Genomic DNA, 24,938 nt, shown 5'->3' on the forward strand with positions numbered 1-24,938 from the left:
CTTTCCTTGGTCCAAAGTGGAGTGTAAGTGACTCCGGAGTAGGGAGACTTGGAAGTTGGTGATTCTCCCCCATCGAGCAGAGAGGCGGTGTTTGGGGGGATACTATGCTGGGCAGGTGGACCTTCCCGCCCCCTCGCCTTCCCTCCCTCCCCACTTCCAAGCCTGACTCCAAGCGAGGTTCAGGCGAGGCAGCATGGGCGGCGCATTCCCAGGCTCCAGCCCACCCGTTTCAGCTTCCAGCTAGGAGCGCAGTTGAGAGCAGCCGCCTCCTCCTCTCGGCACTCGCCGTGCCAGGGATGCACAGCCGCTTTGTCATGCTGCCCAAAGTGGAGACAGAAGCACTAGGACTCGCATGGGCGAATGGGGAGTGTGGGCAGATGCCGGAAAACATGCGCGGGGGGGGGGAAGAGTGCTGGTGGGGGGGGGAAGAGAACTTTTGCCTCCTTTTCCTCCCCCCCCCCACTTAAACTCCCCTCTCCTAAAATTTTTGGAAATTTTGAAGCTCGGAAAAAGGTTTTTTCTGCAGATCTTTGTACAGCCCTATCAGAATGTAGGGATAGTTGTCCAAGTCCAAGTATTGCACACCTATGTTGTTCAGCTACTTCTCCGACTCAGTCAAGGGAGGGGACCCCGCCTTCTCTCCAAGCAGAGTTTGTCCTAGTTTCTGAGTTTCCCCATAGTGGTTCCTGCTCCAGTTGGGCCTCAGGGACCTCACTTTCTAAGGTTGCCTGTTTCAGCTCATTTGCCAGATCCACTCCCTCCCCTCCTCTGTTGGCTTCTATATCCTTCCCGTACCAGGTGCGGTCAACAGACCACTCGTGAGAATGCAGGATCTCCATGTTTCTTGTAGCATTTGCTTTTGGTTAGAAATAATATAAGATTTTGGCCTGCTCTTTCTTGGGGGGGGGGAGGTTTCTGCAGCTTGTGTAAGAGAAATTCCCAGTTCTTTATAACTCTGTTTTGTGAGTACCATCCCCGGACTAGATTTGGGTTAATTTGTCCCATTTGAGGGCTTTGTTTGAAGGAAACTTGGAGCGTTGTAATTAGCCTCAAATAGTCTTAGATAACCTCAAAGAGTTTTGGATGGCTTCAGCGGGATTTCAAAGGGGCTTTAGAAGAGCCTCAAAGGAAGGGAGGATATTTTAAAATGCCGTCCGGCGACTTCCAGAGTCCTCCTCTGGCTGGGATATAACCTTGTTTTGTGGGAGTATGTCTTTTTCCGCATAATTTTTATTTTTAAAAGCTCCTACTCACTCTGCTGAGGCTCACAGGAGACTTGCTTCAGGCGCTATCTTGCTCCTCCGGCTCCTCCAAATGAGTAGTTTTCAACTCCAGAGTAGATACAGTAATTGATAATTGATCATTAAAAGTTGATGATGCATTACTATTATCTGACATTATTTCATTTCCTTAAAAAATGGAACATATAAGAGGAAAGAGTGTATGAGATGTTAAAATAAGAGAAGGCACCAAAGTCACTTGATGTGTGTTATATTTCTTTGTTCTCTTCTTTAAAGGATTTCCTTTCCCCCTACTCGGAAGCAAGCAATAGAGAAGACAGAGCAATCTGTAATTTCTTTAGGAACCGCGAATAAACAATTCATATATGTGGAATGTACAATGTGATTCAGTAAGTGAACACCCTTAGTTCACATCAATGAACTGAAACAATGGAGAAACCATTTAAAGGTATGGATTGTGGAAAGGACTTCAGTGGAATGCTAAGAATCCATCAGCGAACTCACACAGGGGCAAGACCTTTTAAATGCATGGAGTGTGGAAAGAGCTTCAGTCAGAGTAGACACCTTAAAAAGCATCAACGAACTCACACAGGGCAGAAACCATTTAAGTGCATAGAGTGTGGAAAGAGCTTCAGTGATAGCGGAACGCTAAGAATCCATCAGCGAACTCACACAGGGGAGAAACCATTTAAATGTATGGAGTGTGGAAAGAGCTTCAGTCAGAGTGGAAACCTTAAAAAGCATCAACGAACTCACACAGGGGAGAAACCATTTAAATGTATGGAGTGTGGAAAGAGCTTCAGTCAGAGTGGACACCTTAAAAACCATCAACGAACTCACACAGGGGAGAAACCATTTAAATGCATGGAGTGTGGAAAGAGCTTCAGTGAGAGTGGAACACTAAGAATCCATCAGCGAACTCACACAGGGGCAAGACCGTTTAAATGTATGGAGTGTGGAAAGAGCTTCAGTGAGAGTGGATGCCTTAAAAAGCATCAACGAACTCACACAGGGCAGAAACCATTTAAGTGCATAGAGTGTGGAAAGAGCTTCAGTGATAGCAGAACGCTAAGAATCCATCAGCGAACTCACACAGGGGAGAAACCATTTAAATGTATGGAGTGTGGAAAGAGCTTCAGTGATAGCGGAACGCTAAGAATCCATCAGCGAACTCACACAGGGGAGAAACCATTTAAATGCATGGAGTGTGGAAAGAGCTTCAGTCATAGTGGAGCGCTAAGAATCCATCGGCGAACTCACACAGGGGAGAAACCATTTGAATGTATGGAGTGTGGAAAGAACTTCAGTCATAGAGGAGCGCTAAGAATCCATCAGCGAACTCACACAGGGGAGAAACCATTTAAATGTATGGAGTGTGGAAAGAGCTTCAGTGATAGCAAAACGCTAAGAATCCATCGGCGAACTCACACAGGGGAGAAACCATTTGAATGTATGGAGTGTGGAAAGAGCTTCAGTCAGAGTGGACACCTTAAAAACCATCAACGAACTCACACAGGGGAGAAACCATTTAAATGTATGGAGTGTGGAAAGAGCTTCAAAGACAGTGGAATGCTTAGAAGACATAACCTAAGTCATACAGGAGAGAAACCTTATAAATGTTTTGAGTGTGGAAAATGCTTCAGTCAGAGTGGAGGCTTTAATGTACATCTACAAACTCACACGAGGGAGAAACCGTAGAAGACATCAGCAAACTCACACGGGAAAAACAATTTAAATGTATGTTTGTAATCATTTATGTAAACACTGCCAACAGTACCTTTTTGCCTGTGTTAAGAAAAGATGAAAATTCTACACCAATATTCCTCCGCCGTGCAACAAAGGCAGGCGCTGCTCTTCCACTCATAGCTCAATGGGCCCCTGTGGTCCAAAACAAACCTGAAGTGTTCCCCCTAAATCAGATGTTTCCTGGGCGATTGGGCAAAAGGAGCCCCTGGAAGTGGGGAGGGGGGCATTGGAAAGGAGAGGAGGGGTGACAGTGCACATTCTGCCCACATCTTTTTTTTATACTTTATTGTTTAATACAAAACATAACATATATACAAGTACAGCATAAATTTTCTTCTCATTGAATCACATACAAAAATAAAAAATAATATGCAAAACAAATTATATAATTCAAAATAAATACTTCTTCGCAATGTGAAGAGTATGCCATCCTTGTATTTTGTCCTATTTCCTCCCTCTTAGATACTTCCCGTCCTTTTAACAATACAATAGCAGATTCTTTATTTTCCACAGGCCTGCATTATGAATTTCCTCCTTTCTTTTCTTGGTTTTTCCTGATCTCACTTTTGTGTTTTCAAACGTTATTCTATATCTGCTAGTATAGAATTGTTAGGATAATACTTTTAAAAATATTTTTTGTAAACACTCCATTCTTTGGATACATTTTGTGTTGATGATCCCCTTACTGAGTCAGTAAGTTTAGCCAGTTGTACATATTCTAGCATGAGCCTTTGCCACTCCATTACAGTGGGTAAGTTCTCACTCTTCCACTTTCTTGCCACTAATGCCCTGGCCGCCCGCATCTATAAATTGCAATACAGTGGTACCTCTGTATGCTACCGCCTCGGGGAGCAACCGCTTCGGTTTCCGACCACCACGGACCTGGAAGTGTTTACAACCAGGTTCCGCAGCGCCCGGATGTGCAGAAGAGATCTGCGCAGCGCATGCGTGCGCAGAGCGCTCTATTGGCACTTCGTGCATGCGCAGAAGCATGAATCAGGGAGCAAGCAACTTGGGGAGCAGCTGGCTCCCCAGAACCAATTGTGGTCGCAAACCGAGGTACCACTGTACAGGGAATTGGAAAAGTGAACAAGGGAGGTGGGTGGCAGGGGAGGACAAAAATAAGATGCTGAATGGGGGAAGGTGGTGGTGAGAGGGAGGAGGGGAAGAAAAGAACAAAGGGACTTCTCCACACACACACACCCTCTGCTGGGGCCCATTGGCAGGGACCTGGATGCCCACAGTCCAGCTGCCAAGTAAGGAACCCAGAACTGCAGGATTGCACCATTTCCTTTAAAGAATCACACACGTTTCTTTTTATCCTTGAAGGCACAACAGCAACAATTTATTTGAACCCAGCCACTTATGAATACATAATAAAACTTTAAACTTTAAACAGCTTCCCTATGCAGGGCTGCCTTCTGATGTCTTCTAAACGTATAATAATAATAATAATAATAATAATAATAATAATCTCTCTCTCTCTCTCTCTGTGTGTGTGTGTGTGTGTGTGTGTGTGTGTGTGTGTATAAATGTAAACTGGCCATGTCCGTTGGTATCCACAATTCACCAAAACCGCTTGACTGATTGCGTTCAAATTTTGACACAATGCCGCATGTAAATATGAGAGCAAGCCATACTGTTTCTAAAGACATGTCACACCTGGGCCGGGTAAAAGCCCCAAAAGCACGTGTTCCAGAACTCACAAATCAGACAAAAGTGCATGCTGGGAAAAGAACCAGGTTGGAAACCAGCGCCCTCTAGCGGCGGCTACACTGCTACTGCACCTATAAAACCTTCCCTCTCAACAGCACCTCGGCTCCCGTTTACATACTAGGCCGAAGCCTTTAAAGGCTAGGCTGAATAGAGGTACTGAGTCACCTGGGTGGGGGTTGGCGGGAGGAGGGGACGGGATAGGTCAGGACACGGTGGGTCCAGTCACAGGGATGAGCCAGGGGTGGGGGGAGGGGCGGGATACGTCATGGATTGGCACAGGGTGGGGGGAAATCATAGGAATACGCCTGTGTAAGCAGAACATACATAAAACAGGGGGACTCTGAAGGTGAGGGGAGTCTGAAGTGGGACCCTGAGCCTCCATTTAACAGACTGAGCCCCAGCAACGCGTGGCAGGGCCAGCTAGTAATAATAATAAATTCATCATTTATTTTATCATGGTATGTTAGTGGAGACCCTACCTGCCTGCAGACTGCCTTTTCAGAGTGGTGCATGCTCTGCTTACCTCACACTTGGACTATTGCAATGCACTCTGTTTGGGGCTGCCTTTGAAGGTGACTTGGAAACTACAACTAATCCAGAATGCGTCCCAAGACTGGTGACTGGGAGTGGCCACCGATACCATATACCACCCATCCTAAAAGAGGTAAATTAAGTCCCTGTAGTTTCCAAGTAGAATTCAAACTGTTGGTGCTGACCTTTAAAGGCCTAAACGGCACCCCCTGCCCATCATTTAGCCTGGACACAGAGGCCCTCCTCCAAGGGTCTTCTGGTTGTTCCCTCAGTGCGAGAAGCGAATTTACAGGGAACCAGGCAGAGGGCCTTCTTGGCAGTGGCACCCTTCCTGTGGAATGCCCTCCCTTAAGATGTCAAGGAGATAAAGAATTACAAAAGTTTTAGAAGGTATTGTTTAGAGAAGTTTTTAGTGTCTGATGTTGTGTTTTTACTCTTTTTTGTTGGGAGCCACCCAGAGTGGGTGGCATACAAACAATAAAATAATAATAGATGGCTCCTCATGTTCAAATATATGAAAGGATGTCATATGGAGGAGGGAGAAAGATTGTTTTCTGCTGCTCCAGAGAAGCAGACACGGAGCAATGAATTCAAACTTCAAGAAAGAAGATTCCACCTAAACATTAGGAAGAACTTCCTGACAGTAAGAGCTGTTCGGCAGTGGAATTTGCTACCAAGGAGTGTAGTGGAGTCTCCTTCTTTGGAGGTCTTTAAACAGAGGCTTGACAGGCATATGTCAAGAATGCTTTGATGGTGTTTCCTGCTTGGCATGGGGTTGGACTGGATGGCCCTTGTGGTCTCTTCCAACTCTATGATTCTATCATCATCATCATTATCATCATCATCATCATCATCATCAAAGTTTATAGTATAAAGAAACCTCCAGCTCTGAATAGCTGGAATGTAGTCTACTGTAGAAAGGGAAGAGGCACATACATTGTCCTGCCCACTTTTGCCCTTCATCCTTCCCATCCACGGGCATATGGCCCCTGGAAGGTAGCTCACAAGTGAATTTGGCCCTCAGCTCAGACTGAAAAAAGCCCCCACCCTCAATGCACAGGATATTGTCTAGTCAGGGACCCATGGTGTGACTCAGTACTAAGGTGCCCTCAACCCCCCCCCCCATAGAAGCTTTTTGGGGGTCACAAAAGACTGGGTGAGCTAGGATGGCAGACTTGACTTCTGTTAACTTAATTTTGTGGTTTTCTGAAGCTGTGCAGGGGTGATGACGGAGAGATTCAGCAGCTATTTTTTGCACTGGTCTTGAGTTAGAATGGGCTGGGCTTCTGCCCCCCAAGCCCTGTCCTGACGGCGCTGCTGCTTGCGGCGGGGATAGACTGATGTCACTGAAGTCCAACTCCCACCAGTGCCAACCAGCATGGCTAGTAGTAAAGGATGATGGGAGCTGTGGATTGCCCCACATGTATAAGAAGCAACCCTGAGCATTCTGACATCTTCATTGCAGGAGACACAACTTTTTCTATATTCAGCTGAGCTAGAATGAATCAAATATACCAAAAGTCCAAGCGCATTCCTACTTGTTGATGGTTGACTGAGGTTACAATCCTGTGCATTCTTACTTGAGAGTAAGCCCTACTGAGCATAAAACAACTTCTTGTAGACATGTATAGCATTGCTCTATCTGTGGCATAAACTTCGGACAAACCTTTTTCTGCACTAGGAGAAAAAGGCTGGGTGAGAGATACAGTATTGTATTCCTCTCTTAGGCAATGTTCCAAGGGTTGTATGACAATGGCGGGCACAACCAGAACCCAAAAGTAAATGGAACAATGGCTTGTACAGTAGGCTATAGTACACCAAAACCAAGATCAAGTTCAGTCTATAATTTTTATTGTGATGACCCACGCTTTAGCAGCAGGTCCCAGGGCAGGTTAGAATCATTTAAAATTCAGTACTGTACAGTCATACTTCACGTTGCGTCCGCTTCAGGTTGTATCTTTTCAGCTTGCGAATGCGGCAAACCCAGAAGTGTTTACTTCCATGTTTTGCCGCACGTGCAGAAGTGCTCTATCGTGCTTTGTGCATGCATAGAAGCGCTGCTCTGGTTGCGAACTTTTCGGGGTGCGAATGGTACCCTGGAATGGATCATGTCCGCAACCAGAGGTACCACTGTATTAAAAACAGTGGAATCAGACTGCAGTCACAGGAATGGGGTGAGCCTTGAAGTCACATTGTTCAGGTGTGTCTGCATATACGCACAACCCTCCATTCTTCAGTCAGGCAGAAGCACTCAAGGAGGACACAAAGTGGGAGTGGTAAGCATAGCTGCCAAGTTATCCCTTTTTTACAGGGATTTTCCCTTATGCTGAATAGGCTTCCTCGCGAGAAAAGGGAAAACTTGGCAGCTATGTTGGAAAGGGGTGTGGTCTGGGAAGAGGGGTGTGGCTTGCAGAGAAGGAGTGGCTTAGGAAGAGACCCGAGGGCCACATCTGGCCCTCCGGTCCTGAGATTTCCCCCTTCCTGATATTTGTAGTGCAATTCTTGAGCGCTCAAAGTGATTTTCTTAAATCTCCAGTTATTCTCACAGTAACCCTCTCAGGTAGGCTGATGATATTAACCACATATTGCAGCTTGTGTAGGTTGGCCTTGAATTGTTATTATGTTATTATTATTTATTAAGTTTATATACCGCCCGTGGCGCTGTGGTTAAACCACTGAGCCTAGGGCTTGCTGATCAGAAGGTCGGCGGTTCGAATCCCTGTGACGGGGTGAGCTCCCATTGCTTGGTCCCAGCTCCTGCCAACCTAGCAGTTCGAAAGCACGTCAAAATGCAAGTAGATCAATAGGAACCGCTACAGCGGGAAGGTAAACGGCGTTTCCATGTGCTGCTCTGGTTTGCCAGAAGCGGCTTTGTCATGCTGGCCACATGACCTGGAAGCTATACGCCGGCTCCCTCGGCCAATAATGCGAGATGAGTGCGCAACCCCAGAGTCGGTCACGACTGGACCCTGGTCAGGGGTCCCTTTACCTTTACCTATACCCACGCTACACAAGATAAAATCACAATATAAAAACGCAAAATGCATAATCAAAACAAGGCAGCTCAGTGAAGTCCCTCGCATACCCTTCTCCATCCTTCATCCAGACAAGGAAGAGACATGATCAGAATTCAAGGAGGACATATTCCAGCCAGGCAAAACAACTGGAAAAAGGGGGTGCAGGTGAGGCATGTGACCTAGGGAAAGTTCTGAGGGCCAGATAGAGAGGTATGGAGGGCCACAATGGGATTCTGGGTCTCTCTGTTCCTTATCCCTAATGGTTCCTGGGTCTGAAAAGGTTGACTACGACTGTCCTGCAGGATACATTCTTGGTTGTATCATTGTAGGATAGGATGTTGTTCAGAGCTTAGGGTGCACACCTCCACTTCCTTATTTTTAGGTGTGTTTTGGGGTCACCCCAGGTTTAATAGCATAGAACTAACAAACAGGCTTTGACTGAAGACCATTCTTCTGCATTGCACATGGGACAGCTCCTCAATCATGGAGGTGTATTGGCTATGGGATAGTTAGGTCATATAAGCATCAGCTTCTTATCAAGCCTCTGCACTTTTAAAAGTTTATTCTTGTTATTTCTGAAATACATGCAATAGACAAACATAGACAACAGCAATCATATTATGGCTGATCCCTAAATGGGGATGCATAGAGAAAACAGCAGTCTTGAAAGGTATCAGACATTTATATTCATTTCTTAAAGAATTCAGTCCAGTTATAGTGGAGAGCGTGCTTTGTTTTGAACTTTTGTCGGAATCTGGAATGGGGAGCTAATAAGCCACTTAGACCATGTGAAAAATGAACTATTTTGTTGTGTCTGGCATGCTCTGGTCCATGGGGTCACGAAGAGTCGGACACGACTAAACAACTAAACAACAACAACGAATCCGTCAGTGTCTGTATCTTGGGTTGAGAACATAAAAATAGCCCTGATGGATCAGGTCAAAGGCCCACTTAGTTCAGCCACCTGTTCTCACAATGGCCAACCAGACGCTCCAATGGGAAGCCTGCAAGCCGGACCTGAGGGAAAAAAGCAGCTTGTGATTCCCTGCAACTAGCATTTAGAAGCATATACCGTATTTACCAGGGGACACGGGTGGCACTGTGGTCTAAACCACTGAGCCTCTTGGGCTTGCTGATCAGAAGGTCGGCAGTTCGAATCCCCATGACGGGATGAGCTCCCATTGCTCGGTCCCAGCTCCTGCCAACCTAGCAGTTCGAAAGCACACCAAAAAGTGCAAGTAGATAAATAGGTACTGCTCCAGTGGGAAGGTAAATGCCATTTCCGTGTGCTGCTCTGATTTCGATGTGACATTGCGCCAGAAGCGGCTTAGTCATGCTGGCCACATGACCCAGAAAAACTGTCTGCGGACAAATGCCAGCTCCCTCAGCCTGTAAAGCGAGACGAGCGCCGCAACCCCAGAGTCATCTGCGACTGGACTTAACTGTCAGGGGTCCTTTACCTTTACCTTTAAGTTGATCGTAGAATCATAGAGTTGGAAGAGACCACAAGGGCCATCCAGTCCAACCCCATGCCAAGCAGGAAAGACCATCAAAGTAATCTTGACATATGGCCTCCGCTTAAAGACCTCCAAAGAAGGAGACTCCACCACACTCCTTGGCAGCAAATTCCACTGCTGAACAGCTCTTACTGTCAGGAAGTTCTTCCTAATGTTTAGGTGGAATCTTCTTTCTTGAAGCTTGAATCCATTGCTCCGTGTCCGCTTCTGTGGAGCAGCAGAAAACAACCTTTCACCCTCCTCTATATGACATCCTTTCATATATTTGAACATGGCTACCATATCACCCCTTAACCTTCTCTTCTCCAGGCTAAACATACCCAGCTCCCTAAGCCATTCCTCAAAAGGCATCGTTTCCAGGCCTTTGACCATTTTGGTTGCCCTCTTCTGGACACGTTCCAGCTTGTCAGTATCCTTCTTGAACACTGGTGCCCAGAACTGGACACAGTACTCCAGGTGAGGTCTGACCAGAGCAGAATACAGTAGTACTGTACTATTACTTCCCTTGATCTAGCTGGATGTTGAAGGGGAAAATGAGCTTTGGGAATGGGGGGTATGGAGTCTTTGAGTTACGGCCACGGCAAACCTGGAAGTGTATACTTCTGGGTTTCACCACACACATGTGCACAACTGCGCCACGTACATGCGCAGAAGTGCGCCTCTATTTATGTTATTTTCGGGGTGCGAACGGACCCCCGGAACGAATTAAGTTTGTATCCGGAGGGTCCACTGTACTGTACTGTATTTACACAAATCTAATGCACCATTGAGTCTAATGCGCACCTCAGTTTTCAAAGCCTTGAAACCAAAAAAGTATTTGCTGGCAAATGTAAATGCGTCCTCAAATCTAATGCATACCCTAATTTTCACGACATATTTTGGCCAAAAAAGGTGCGCATTACATCACCTACATTCTGTGGCAGCAAATTTCCAGTTTATAATTCTGTGTTGTGCTAGGTATTTCCTATTGCTTGCCCTGTATCTTCCAATATTCAGCTTCATTGGATTACTGCAGGTTCTAATACAATGAAAAAGGTGGGGGGGTGTAACGTTGTCCAGTTTTATGCACCTCTGTATTGTCTCCTTACTACCTTTTTATACGGACTAAAAAAGCCCCAACTGTTCTGACTAAACGACTAAACAACAACAATCAGGGAATCAGGTGGCGTTGTGGGTAAAACCACTGAGCTTAGGGCTTGCTGATCAGAAGGTCGGCGGTTTGAATCCCTGCGACAGGGTGAGCTCCCATTGCTCAGTCCCAGCTCCTGCCCACCTAGCAGTTCGAAAGCACATCAAAGTGCAAGTAGATAAATAGGTACCGCTCCAAGCGGGAAGATGAGCGGCATTTCCGTGTGCTGCTCTGGTTCACCAGAAGTGGCTTAGTCATGCTGGCCACATGACCTGGAAGCTGTACGCAGGCTCCCTCGGCCAATAACGCGAGATGAGCGCCGCAACCCCAGAGTCAGTCATGACTGGCCCTAATGGTCAGGGGTCCCTTTACCTTTAATAACAGTCCTTTCTGCCTCCCAACGGTGGCCATATCTCACCAAACGCTAGAGGATCACCTGTGTTGAATCATCAGGGTCATATCCTGCCTTCCTCAGTAGAATCCAATGCATTGAGTTGATCATGAGACTGGACACCAGGAGGTGCTACTCAGCAGTCTGAATCACTCTGCAGGCTTGGGGGAAGAGCATGCCTCCTCATCCTTCCCACCTGGGAAATGGGGAAAGAAGCATTTGTCTGTTTCATAACCAGGGGTTACAGGTTATTCATGGCCATCTTCTTGGGTTCCTGACCCATAGGGGTTGTTTTAAGGATCTTCCTATGGGTGTACCACCCCCACCTCCCAAGGACCAGATTCAGGTATCTAACTGGCAATATGAAAGGTGTTTTTCCAAAGCAACATTACTTTATTTTACAAAATGAGCAATTCATCACAGTAAGCTGTAGTTTCGTTCACCAGCTCAAACTTCACAGATCTTTCTGAGTGGTCTACAACCAGTGCTATTTTTCTAGAGAACAAGGTGCTGGAACTCACAAGGAACCCCTCCCTTGTTCTCTTAGAATGGCAATGGCGCCCACCTGAGAGGTGCTGCAACTGACTTCCAGCTGAGAAAAAGCCCTGTCTACCACCATTTAATTTAATTGATCCTTAATAGTCATGTCTATTAATTTTAATGGGCCTGCTCATGGCAAACATTGGCTACAATCCTGTTTTTTGAAGAGAAAGGGCTGATGTCAGCCCCAGTCAATGCCCTTTAGCCCTTCATGCGGGAATAGGTAGGAAGATGAGGCAGATAAGAAGAGGGACCACTCTTTTGATTTTGCTATATTCCTGCCTTTACAAAGACAACTGCAACAATTTACAAGCAGAGGGAGCAGCGTTCATATATGACAGGCATGTCCAACAGGTCGATCGCGATCTACCAGTAGATCGCGAGGAAGTTTCTGGTAGCTCGCAGGTAGATCGTGGGTTCCTTAGTGCTTGCCAGCCTAAAAGAAAAAAAAGAGCTCTCCCCCTAAAAACAAAAACAAAAAAAACCTCAACAACTCTTGTCCCCCCCCAAAAAAGCTCAATAGCCACGGGCAATTGCAGAATTGTAGGGAGAGCTCCTTCCCTCTTGCCGATATAGAACTCACCAGTATGTGTGTGTGAGTGCGTGGCGCATAATGGCTTGCTCCTCCTCCCACATGCCAGCGGAGAGATCCCCGGCTCCCTTAAAAAAAACCAAGTCTACTTTCCCACTCCTCTTCTCTTTACATTCAAATGGATAAGCATGTAATGAATCAATCAAAACTCATAATTTGGAGGTTTTTAACAAGAAGCAACAGCAAGTGAGCCAGGAAGGGGCAGACAGGAGCCACGGGAGGGAGGCTTCTCTGAGCCGGGAGGGAGGGAGGGAGGGGGCGGACGGGAGCCACGGCTCCTGAGAGGATGACCTGCGCAGCTTTGCCAGTGCCCCTGCGAGGGCTCTGGGTACTTGGGAGTCGGGGTGGGGGGCACCGGTGCTCCTGGCTGGAGGAGGCAAGCAAGCAAACAAACAAGGGAGGGAAGCCGGCAGGAAAGGCTGAGGCGGGAGGAGGTGACAGGAGCAGCAACAGACTCACTACTCAGTCTTCATTATATGTCCTCCCCTCAGGACTTCCCACACCCGCTAGAATATTTTTGTACTTCTGCAAACTTTGGGGGCAAATAACCTTCTCCTTGGGCATGAATGGGGTACACTCTGTTGGCACAGGTCTCACTCTTCTGTGATCACCCTACAGCCCCTTGAATGCACTGCTTATAAAGCCAGCAAGTTCTGGGGAAGCAGTTGCATTAGCCCAGTCTTCTCCAACCTGCTGTCTTTCAGGGGGTTCTGGACTACGAAGCCCCAGGGGCCAATGGAAGCTGTAGTCCAAAACTTACACAGGGGCACCAGGTGGGTGAAAACCACAGATCATTCCATCAGGCAAGGGCTCCTTAATATTCTCTCCTATCACCCCACCACCACCCGCCTGCTGCTGCCACTCTAGGCAGGAGTCTCGCTGATTCTGCTTCTCAACTTCCCCATGAAATGCACATCATCCCCTTTACCTGCCTGCCTTCCCTCCTCTTGAACCCTCAAAAGGTTGTTTTAACTATCCTATGCTGGTAATACAAGTAGTAATTTTATGTGTATTGGGATTTCCTGAGGGGCATTTGGGAGGGGGGATGCTGCTGTGTTGTTGGTTTTTTTTGGGGGGGGACTTTGCGGATACATAGGAGTTTAATAGGGACAATTTTATGATCTGAAGGTGGTCTGCCTGGAAAACAACACTGCAACAATTGTCTTTATGTGTGTGTATTTGCTTCCCACCTTTAGAACTCATGTTTTGGTTCTACTGGTACTTATTTGTGTGAATCTGCATTTCCATATTTTAAAATGACAAAGAGTAAGCAACGTTCAAACATGACAGATTCTCTGAAGCTGGCCCTGACACAGTACTCGCCTGATATCAAACAGTTGGTTACTGAAATGGTGACACAGATGTCACACTAACAATGGATGAAGGCATGTATTTTTAAAGAAATCTTGATAGGTAGGTTAATGGAGTGGGTAAAGGAGTTTGTGCTGCGTACAGTTTTGTGAGTGCTTTTATGCAACTCTCTCCCAAGAAGTCTCTAAAAGTTTCTGTTGTCCTCTGTAAGAAAAGTATTTGGGCAGTGCTGCCCCCCAAAAGGTTACCAAAACTGGTCACCCCCCTTTCCTTCACCCTAAAAAAGCTCAACAACTTTGAGCTGAACCCCCAAAAATGGGGGTAGATCACCACCAGATTTTAATTCTGAAAGTAGATCACAGTCTCTTGGGAGTTGGCCACCCCTGATATATGATATTATGAGGTTCTGGGGGGACTAGATCTCCCTAAATGTGTTTGTGATTTAGTAAAAATTAGAATTAATCAAAGTTTGATTAAACTTTGTCGAGCAGGGAACCCCCCTGGATTTATGCTAATGAGCCAACCCAGCTCCTAGAGGTATCTGAATGGGCCATGATTAAAGGTAAAGGTACCCCCGACAGTTAAGTCCAGTTGCAGACGACTCTGGGGTTGCACACTTATCTTGCTCTATGGGCTGAGGGAGCCGGCGTTTGTCCACAGACAGCTTCCAGATCATGTGGCCAGCATGACTAAGCCGCTTCTGGCGAACCAGAGCAGCGCACGGAAACACCGTTTACCTTCCCACTGGAGCGGTGCCTATTTATCTACTTGCACTTTGACGTGCTTTCGAACTGCTAGGTTGGCAGGAGATTAGCCCATTCAGGAAACCAACAGAGGGCAACAGCCAGGCAAGGGGGAGTTGGGCCCCTTCTTTGCTGGGTGCTAGTAGGCGGAGGCAAAAGCCAGGTTTAATGTTCCAATTTTTAATGATATATTCTGAAGGGAGGTCCTGGGAGTCACTTAACAGCGAGAAGGAGAAGGAGAGGCAGAACTCCAAGTGAGTTGGGGATGACAGGCTCAAACAATGAGATATAGAGGAAGGCTTTTTGCTGCCCTTTGAAGTGAATGCTGCACTTATGGGAGAAGCAGCCAGACCCTCACAGCACATGAATGCTCAGAAATCCCTCCATCTAGGTGCAGGTTGTATATACTGTATGTGTAAATAAAACCATACGTCATAAAGACATCAGTCTCTATTGCACCTCATTCTCCAAAAGGGAACACAGACCCTGGCAAACGACTCTGCAACCCCTGGAATCTCGCACTGATCATGGAACTTGGTGTTGCAAGTAACACACATACACACACTCACCTGCAGCATGTTCATCTAAAATCCTGTGTCAGGTAAAATGCACTTTTACAACAAGTACTCATTAGCTAACTTCTGCTAATTATAGGGAGGAGCTATGACCACCCCTCCCACGAGTGTTGGTGATTTCAGCAGTGACAGCTCACACATTTCCTCCACGAGGGCCGGAAACTTGAGCAGTGAGTTTCTCAAGATTGCTGAATTCTCAGCTTGATCTCAAATGCAGTGCTGCCCTGACCCGTTGCATGGGCAGAACAACTTCTGTGGGTCCCCTTATCTTGCAAGAAGCAAGGGGTGCCAACTGAGAATGCTCCCAAGCTGCCTCCAATCTTGAACAACCCAGTGCAAAGTTAGAATCACAGTCGGTGGGTTGGAGCACTGGTTTTGTAGCCTCAGTTATTAGTATTGAACCTGTTGGCTGATTTGAGAAACCTTGATTAATCACTGAGGATCATACTCAATTAAGCTCCACTCAGAGTCAAGCCACTGAAAATTATGGACCTAAGTTTGTCATATTCATTAACTTCAATGGGTCCACTCTGAGTAGAACTTAGTTGGAATACAACTCTGTTTTAGTTGATTAACTGTTTCATTGATTAATCCTGTATCCCTTTTTGCCTGTCAAAAACTACAAACGGTCCAAAGTGAGGAGAGCATCCTTTGTTTGTAAAAGATGGACACATAGCAGCACTTGTTTAAGTTGTGGGTCAAGACACAGTGTTGTTAACTAACAGGGTGGGGGGGGGGAGAGAGAGAGAATATAATGCCTCTTTTCATATGTCACCAGTCACCCATGAACTGGTGTTGCACATGTGAGTACAGGTATCATATTAGAAGAGGTTTCCTCTCTGCTAAAGGAAGAGGGAATGGAACGAATGGAACGCGGATGGCGCTGTGGTCTAGACTCTAAACCACGGAGCCTAGGGCTTGCTGATCGGAAGGTTGGCGGTTCGAATCTCAGCGACGGAGTGAGCTCCCGTTGCTCGGTCCCTGCTCCTGCCAACTTAGCAGTTCAAAAGCACATCAAAGTGCAAGTAGATTAAGAATTACTGCTCCGGCAGGAAGGTAAACGGCGTTTCTGTGCACTGCTCTGGTTCGCCAGAAGCTGCTTAGTCATGCTGGCCACATGACCCGGAAAAATTGCGGACAAACATCTGCTCCCTCAGCCTGTAAAGCGAGATGAGCGCCACAACCCCAGAGTCGTCCGCGACTGGACTTAACTGTCAGGGGTCCTTTACCTTTTTAAAGGAAGATGGAATGTCTCTTCTTGGAAGAGACTCTGCTGTGTGGGGTTCTATTTATGTGTCACAGCCTGCATCCTCTTAAAAGAGACATTCTGTGCCAAGAGAGTGCCCCTCCTCAGATAGCACCCCTCACTCCCCTGCATTGCCTGTAGGTCTCACAACAAGCCTTGTGTTCGGAAGTGGCATTCTCAGGGAATAAAGCCTCTAAGACAGGGCTCGCCGCCTGAAGCTCTTTCAATTCACAATAGTCAATTAATTTTGTCATTAATTGATATGGTTCCATGTTTATTTTATGAATGCTTAATTTTATTTTATTTTTGCTAGGGGCTAACAGATCTGCTTGCATCACTTCCCTTGAACATAGCCAGGATTCTTTTGGGTGGGGGGACAGGCCTTTTGTTAGAGGGGGTAGAACCTCAGTTTGTATTTTTATTGATTTTTATTGATTTGGGGGGGAGCTGCCCCTCTCTGCCCCCCCGGCTATGCCCTATCCCTTTAATCCCTTTGCTCTTCACCCACCCCCCTGGCCAAACCTTGCTCCCTTTACACCTTGCCCACTTCCTTACCTATTCCCCCATTGCTGGCTTGGCTTGGCCCAAGCTCCACTACCCACCTCACCTTTAAAAGACCTGGAGGTGCTTCACAGTGTGGCTTGCTAAACTGGTGTATGTAGTGCCGCCACCCCAACCCACCTCGGTAACGCTGCTGCAGGCACATTTAACAGAGGTTGGGAAGAGGCACATCACAGCATGCAAACCACAGAGCATGTTGTTGTTGTTGTTTAGTCGTTTAGTCGTGTCCAACTCTTCGTGACCCCATGGACCATAGCACGCCAGGCACTCCTGTCCTGCACTGCCTCCCGCAGTTTGGTCAAACTCATGTTCGTAGCTTCGAGAACACTGTCCAACCATCTCGTCCTCTGTCGCCCCCTTCTCCTAGCGCCCTCAATCTTTTCCAACATCAGGGTCTTTTCCAAGGATTCTTCTCTTCTCATGAGGTGGCCAAAGTATTGGAGCCTCAGCTTCACGATCTGTCCTTCCAGTGAGCACTCAGGGCTGATTTCCTTAAGAATGGATAGGTTTGATCTTCTTGCAGTCCATGGGACTCTCAAGAGTCTCCTCCAGCACCATAATTCAAAAGCATCAATTCTTTGGCAATCAGCCTTCTTTATGGTCCAGCTCTCACTTCCATACATCACTACTGGGAAAACCATAGCTTTAACTATACGGACCTTTGTAGGCAAGGTGATGTCTCTGCTTTTTAAGATGCTGTCTAGGTTTGTCATTGCTTTCCTGCAGATGTTGCTGGACTCCAACTTCCCTTGGCCTCAGCATCTCCAGGAATGATGGGAGTTGTAGTCCAACAACATCTGGACGGCCAAGAGTTTCCCAAGGAGCCCAAGAAAGTAAAATCTCTGACTGTCTCCATTTCTTTCCCTTCTATTTGCCAGGAGGTGATGGGACCAGTGCCCATGATCTTGGTTTTTTTGATGTTGAGCTTCAGACCATATTTTGCACTCTCCTCTTTCACCCTCATTGCAGTATACTGCTATTTCATTTTTAAAAATATATAGCTAACAACGATTAAAATACACAAGAGCAATGTAAAAATTAAGCAAGCCACCAGCTGACTGTTACAGAACAGTATTTTTTTCCTAATTGTCCTCATAATGGTCATATGAATCAAATTGAGTTGTTTGTTGGATTATCGAATTAAGTTTCAAAATGATTTAGTATTTGACTGTTATTGTAACAATTGATTCACATTTTTATTGCTCAGTTGTCAGCCACCTTGAGCATGTTTATAGGGAATGTAGAATACAAATTTAAATAATAAATAAAAAGTTTCCCACATTCATCTTAATTGTTCGGGGTAGTTTTTTTTTTAAAAAAAACGTTTCTGATTATCTGGGAGTGCATTTTAGCTGATCAAAACTTTTTTTAAATTGATTTGTCTAGATGATGAGCCCATTCCAACATGGCAGTTTTCATTCCTTTACGTGTCCCATGTCATGACACTGATAGATAGCAGACCGTTCAGAGCTGACTCAGGTGAAGAGATGACATGATCTGCCACTTCTTGTGGGTCACTGTCTTATGGGTTGTGACATGGTAGGAGTGTGCCCTTTGTGTAACTGTGCCATGCAGAGAAACACATTCCTCCTGCATCACCTCACGAGAGCCCTCTGGCAAGCACAGTTGTGAGCTCTGGAAATACGCCTGGTCATCCCTAGTTCTTATCCCATGCCTACTCCCAGTCCCAGTTAGTCCTACCTAAGGAAGAGCTACTGAAATTTATAGGCAACTAACTTAGGTTCAGCATGTTACGCGGGTGGCGCTGTGGTCTAAGCCACTGAGCCTAGGGCTTGCCGATCAGAAGGTTGGCGGTTCGAATCCCCGCGACGGGTGAGCTCCCGTTGCTCGGTCCCAGCTCCTGCCCACCTAGCAGTTCGAAAGCACACCAAAGTGCAAGTAGATAAATAGGTACCGCTCTGGCGGGAAGGTAAACGGCATTTCCGTGCGCTGCTCTGGTTCGCCAGAAGTGGCTTAGTCATGCTGGCCACATGACCTGGCAGCTGTACGCTGGCTGCCTCGGCCAGTAAAGCGAGGTGAGCACCTGAGTGCCGCAACTCCAGAGTCATCTGCAACTGGACCTAATGGTCAGGGGTCCCTTTACCTTTAACTTAGGTTCATTGATTCCAGTAGGTCTGCATTGAGTAGGACTTAGTTGGGATACAAATCACAGCTGCTCTGGAAGACGAGGAGCCTGGGTGCAACTCCCAACTGTTCTTCCAATGTAGGCACAGAAAGCCTGAATTCAGACTGGAGTCATAGTTTCTCTGTGTGTCTGTGTGTGTGTGTGTATGAGTGAGAGAGGAGGAAGGGTGAAAGCTCCCCTACCACCTGGGACCTGATATAAATTGGGGTTTGTCTACCCTCACTATTTGCGTTTTTAAAATGCCATGCAGTTGCCTTGCATACATTGGTGGAAAGGCAGGGTAAAAATCTATTTTTGTTATTAAGTAATATTAAGGTTGCTGCTGACCCATGACAGAGCCTTCTCAGTGGTGGTTCCCTGCCCGTGGAATGTCCTGCCTAGTAAGGTGTGCTTGTTTCCATTATTATTAACTTTCAGGAGGAATTTAAAAACATTCCTGTTTACATGGGCATTTGAAACTCCTGGCAATTTCAAGATGGATGGGGAAATATTTTTAACTGTAATTGTTTCTCAAATGTTTTCTAAACTGTTTTAAAATGTTTTTGCCCTCTTTTGCTTGGGGGTCCTTGGGGAGGAAGGGCAGGATATAAACTCAGTCAATCAATAAAAAAATAACAGTAACAATAATACCGTAATTGCATCCAATTTTAGTCCTACTCAGAGCAGACCTACTGAAATTAATGGCCCTAAGATAGTAAAAATCCATTCATTTCAGCATCTTGCTCTAAATAGGGGGTGGTAAGATACAGGGGGGGGGGCTCATTGAGACATCACCATTGGGATTCCAAGCCTCTTAATTTTATACCAGCAAGATACAATTCTGTAGGAAGAGAGGTCAAAGTCAGTCTCTTTGTTAAGTTAATATCACAAGCCAAGTCTATTGTGTGACAAAAGAGTACAAGGGACCGGTTGCTGTAGGAAATATTAGCTGGAGATGTGTCCAGGACGCTGCAATGTGAAGCTTAGCAGATGCCCAATGATGCTGACCTCTAATCCCGTTCTTGAGTCAGATAAACCTGAAAGCTTCCTTAGTACAAGAAGTGGGGAACCTTTGAAGGCCACAGTCCCTTCTGGGCAATCTTTTGAGGGCCACATGACAGGGGTTGGCGCCGGAGCAAGAGGCAAAAGCGAGTGGAGCAAAGTAATGCAAGGACCAATAGGTGTGGCCTAGCAATTCTGGGCTGCATCAATAGGAGTATAGCATCTATCTATAGATCAAGGGAAGTAATAGTACCAGACCTCACCTGAAATACTGTGTCCAGTTCTGGGCACCACAGTTCAGGAAGGATACTGACAAGCTGGAACGTGTCCAGAAGAGGGCAACCAAAATGGTCAAAGGCCTGGAAACGATGCCTTATGAGGAACGGCTTAGGGAGCTGGAGAAGAGAAGGTTAAGGGGTGATATGATAGCCATGTTCAAATATATAGAAGGATGTCATATAGAGGAGAGAGAAAGGTTGTTTTCTGCTGCTCCAGAGAAATGGACATGGAGCAATGGATTCAAACTACAAGAAAAAAGATTCCTCCTAAACATTAGGAAGAACTTCCTGACAGTAAGAGCTGTTCAGCAGTGGAATTTGCTACCAAGGAGTGTGCTGGAGTCTCCTTCTTTGGAGGTCTTTAAGCGGAGGCTTGACAGCCATATGCCAGAAATCCTTTGATGGTGTTTTCTGCTTGGCAGGGGGTTGGACTGGATGGCCCTTGTGGTATCTTCCAACTCTAGGATTCTATGATTCTAAGAGTTCTGAGGGATACAGAGAGAGGCCTGGAAGACGACATCCAGCCCCTAGCCCTGAGCTTCCCCACTGCCGCTCAGTACTGTTTTGTAAAGATGTTACAAGAGACATTGCACATATTTTTGTAACTCAAGAAAATCTTTAATAAAAAAATTACTGTGCTACCTTTTCACTGATCATCAGAAAGCTCTGACACAGCTGTTTCTTTTGGACCTGTGCGTTTATTTCCACACTTTGTTCCCAGCCGCCTTAATTGTGGTGTCCGTTTACATTCCAACGGTTTGTGATGCTCCTCTTGGATGTGTTGTCATCAAGTGCAATCTTCAGGGGCCAGCCATAGACCTGATGTGCACATCGGCAAGTTTTTGCTTTGTGTGTTCAGTCAGATGATTATCAACTACTTTAATCACCTGAGGTGCAGAGGTGACTAAGGAGGAGAGGCATGTAACCGTGCACTTGAGAAATAGCCTTGGAGGCTAAAGATTGATCCGGTCCTGCATTCCTGGACTCCCCCCTGCTTTGTTTGTGTTTTGTAAGGCAAACCTGCTTTGGCACCATTCCTGATCACTGCTGATATAAAAAAAAGATTCCTGGAATCATAAAATCAAAGGCTGTGAAAATGTCATCTCAGCAGAAAGGGAAGCACGCTGGTTGTGTCTTTTAAATGTCTTTTAAACAGGCACGCCTGAGTGTTGTAGAACAGCGGTGGGGAACCTCTGGCCTAGAAGCTGAATGCAGCCCTCAAGGCCACGTCCCTTACCAGCCTTGCCCCACCCACTTTTACTTCTGGCCCCTCCCATCACTGGATTGCAGCCCCCAGTCTATAAAAGTATTCCATCCCTGTTGGGTTGAGAGTGTTAGGATTTCATAGTAGATTCTGTTCCACCTTAAACAGGAACAGGCTTGGAAGAGGATGTTGAATGTATCACATGATGTATATTTCCCTTGGTTGTACTATTGTAATGTTAGTTCTCTTGCCCAGAAATTGGAATGGCTAATCGCCGAGGGGATGGCAGAACTGGCTGGTGTTCTGACCCAGGCAGCAGAAAGGCAGCAGCGTGTTCCGATTGCAGCTGCAGGATACTGAAAACTTTGAGCAAAGAGTAGAGAAGGTAAGAGACTTTGATCTGTGCAGCCTGAAGTTTTATGGACTGTGAGGAGCTGCAGCATATTTCCCGGTTAGAAGCAGGGAGGTATACAGGGGGGGGAGTGTTCCATCTCTCTTACTAACCAGGAAAAATGCTGCAGCTTCTGACAGTCCACTGTCCTCACAGTCATTAATCACTGTGAAAGTTTTACTGCCCACCAGAAAGGAATGATTATCCTAAGTTTATGTCCGGGACAATTTATTTATGTTGGTGCATGCAATTCGGCTCGCGAGATGTGGGAATCATTGAAGCTAGCTCTTGGAGGGGGAGGAAGCTGTGATGGTGATTCCCAAATGATTGCTGGAGTGCTGGGGCACCCGGTTGCAAACCACAGGAAGAGCTGGCTGTCTCCAGTGAATGCAAGAGCTGAGGGCGCCACTTGGGAATTGCAGCAGGAGCTGGCTGTAGCGTTAGAGCTGGAACAAGTGGCTGCACAGAATGCTTCAATGGAAATGGCTGAGGGCGCCAGTTGCAAATCTCAGGGGGAGATGGCGTCATCAGCCATGCAGTCCCGTGGGAACGAAGGTCAGTCTTCAAAGTCTTTTCAGAAGCTGAGACATAAACATAAACACAAGCCTGCAGGTGCAGCTGTGTCAGGGAGGAGGGGCAAGGAGATGCCCACAAAAGTGAAGCTTGTTGACAGTGGAATTTGCTACCAAGGAGTGTGGTGGAGTCTCCTTCTTTGGAGGTCTTTAAGCAGAGGCTTGACAGGCATATGTCAAGAATGCTTTGATGGTCTTTCCTGCTTGGCAGGGGGTTGGACTGGATGGCCCTTGTGGTCTCTTCCAACTCTATGATTCTATGATCTACCTACGCATGCAATTAAGCAAACAGAGACTGACCAATATTCAAAGCACAGCACAGAATTCTGTTGCTATAGAACTAATGGGTCAATTTTGGCAAGGAAAATGGATAAAAATCTTAAAGGCCTATGCGGAGAAGTGGAAGAAAATCCATCTAAAGCATCCTTTCTTTGTCAAGATTTGCTGTGTTTTTAATTAGCTAAGATTCATTAGGTTCATTGTCTCTGGCAACATTTTATAGAAAGATCACAACATACAAATTGAAAAGCTTGGTTTACATTTAATTAAATAAAAATATTTGTAAAGGGTTAGAAGGTTAGCTCCTCCAATGACATTCTTTTCTTGTACTTTTCTTTCTGCACTCTCAAAAGCTTCGTTTTATTTTCCCACATTTAACAAGTCCTGCAATTAAGACTTGGCTTTCAATAACAATTATAAGATAGAAATTATAAAATGTCAATTATAAAATGTCATTTGACAGAGATATAGCAGTCATGTCTGTAAGCATTAAAGTCAAAAGTATGCACCCTTTGGTCCAAAATACAGCAGAAAACCATACATCTGGCTATGATACTGCCCAAAAGCAACAACAACAACAAAAGCTAGAAGAATTATTCCAGTTGCATTAATATGCTCACTTTACAGGGGAGATGGTTCAGTGTATCTCAATATTTTTCTTTCATTCTATAATTAAATAAAGAGAGGTCTTTGCTTCAAATTACACCAATGTAATCTGCAAGATTTTCGTGTAGGGGTTTGTGTTTACAACACATTCGTTTTTCTGTAGCTTCCGGAACTGCATCTTTTTCTTACGTTTTGCTCCCATGAAATCCTCCCCCCCCCCCCTGCGGCTAAGTGGTTCCAACCTTTTCTTCTTGAAGGAATCCCCTTGAAAGAATGACCCGACATATTAGCTGGAACAAGGTGGATTTCCCTGGAAACCCACACAGGGCACAATTATTACTCCACGGCGGGTGGGAGGAGATGATGCAGGAAGACTGCAGCCTAAGCCTTCAGGCTAAATCTTTCCCGAGCCGGGACGTCTATTGCTTTACCGGCGCCAGTTAGGTGTGAGGACTACCTGCCTGCCAGGGCCGTCTTAAGCTTCAGTGGCACCATGGTGCATGGATCCCTCGGCGGGCGCCCCCCCCCACGCACCCACGGGGGTCCCCCCACCCTCTGCGCCCGGAGGATGCCTTCGCGGCCCGCCCAGTAGCCCCGAAAGCCCTGACTCACTCAACCACCCCCTGCGGCGTCCTGAAAGGAAGAAGGCACGCAGCCTGGCCGGCCTGGCGTTTGTGTCAGAGAGCTGCCTTTGGGGACGGAGGGGTGGCTGCTTCTTGCCGGGAAGGCAGCGCTTTCCTATTTTTGTGTGCGTGCGCACGTTTTCTTTGGCTTCATTGCCAAACTAAGAGGTTCCATGCATTTCCAAGCGCCCCATCCCCAGCGACTCTTTTAAAATTTTATTTTACTGGTGGTCTCTTGGGATGTGTGGGTGGGACTGGAGCAGCAACACGTGCTTCAAGCCCAGGGTGGCAGCGCAGTTGGGGGGGGGGTGGGGGTTTCAGTTTAGCCCACAGCCCCCAAGCAGCCCCCTGCCTTTCACCTTCCGAGGGAGGTCGCTTCTGTCTCTGGCGAGGTTCTTTTTCTTTGGCACCCGAACCCACCACCTGCCTGGGCGCGGGCTCTTGCCCCCATGTCCTCGGAGACGTGGTGGCTGTGTTGCGGGCTGCCGCTCGCTCGCTCCTCCCTCCGGATCGCGCCGGGCCCAGGGAGAGTGGCGCGCTCAAGGCAGGCGCCCGAGGGACCTTTTATCAGTCCCTTCCAGGTGAAATCTACATTTGCTGCTCCACCCCACCTTTGCCCCTAGCCATAGCTGCCAAGTTTTCCCTTTTCTCGCGAGGAAGCCTATTCAGCATAATGGAATTTCCCTTTAAAAAAGGGAGAACTTGGCAGCTATGCCCTAGCTCCCTTTGGAAGGGAGGTCTCCCACTTGGGCGCTGGTGGGGGAATCTCCGGAGGGGCTGCCTTGGCTTTTCCCTCCTGCCAGAAATCTGCCTTGGAGAGAGGGATCCCTGAAAATGGAAGGGGTCCAATTCGCCACCCACCCCTCCTTCCTGGAAGCTGGCCTCTCCTTCCCCCATGACCCAGGCCAGCTGCTGCTAGGGGCTCCTGAAGCGCTGCTGCATTACACCAAGCCAGGCTATTGGTCCAGTTGGAGAGCAAAGGGCAGGAAGTTCCTCTCTCCT

The 24,938-nt window shown here is 46.8% G+C and overlaps 2 protein-coding genes across 11 annotated transcripts in view; both read left to right on the plus strand.

The window, feature by feature from the left end:
- The window catches only part of LOC132591503 (uncharacterized), an 86,703-nt gene that overhangs the window by 57,119 nt on the left and 4,646 nt on the right, over positions 1-24,938 (plus strand). For 7 of the 10 annotated variants that reach the window (XM_088664992.1, XM_088664993.1, XM_088664989.1 and 4 more), the window contains one exon: positions 21,721-21,850. Coding sequence is in view for 2 of the 10 variants with exons in the window: in XM_088664997.1 (XP_088521123.1) it covers positions 1,671-2,939 (1,269 nt within the window). In the remaining 8 variants the exon portion in view is untranslated. Of the gene's footprint in view, positions 1-1,517; positions 3,404-21,707; positions 21,851-24,938 lie in introns of those variants that run through there. The other 3 variants (XM_088664998.1, XM_088664991.1, XM_088664997.1) reach the window with 3 other exon arrangements.
- The window catches only part of ARRDC1 (arrestin domain containing 1), a 98,316-nt gene that overhangs the window by 15,029 nt on the left and 58,349 nt on the right, over positions 1-24,938 (plus strand). The window lies entirely within an intron of this gene.

The sequence above is a fragment of the Zootoca vivipara genome, chromosome Z2 (genome assembly GCF_965207765.1).
Source record: "Zootoca vivipara chromosome Z2, rZooViv2.hap1.1, whole genome shotgun sequence".
Taxonomy (NCBI): Eukaryota; Metazoa; Chordata; class Lepidosauria; order Squamata; family Lacertidae; genus Zootoca; species Zootoca vivipara.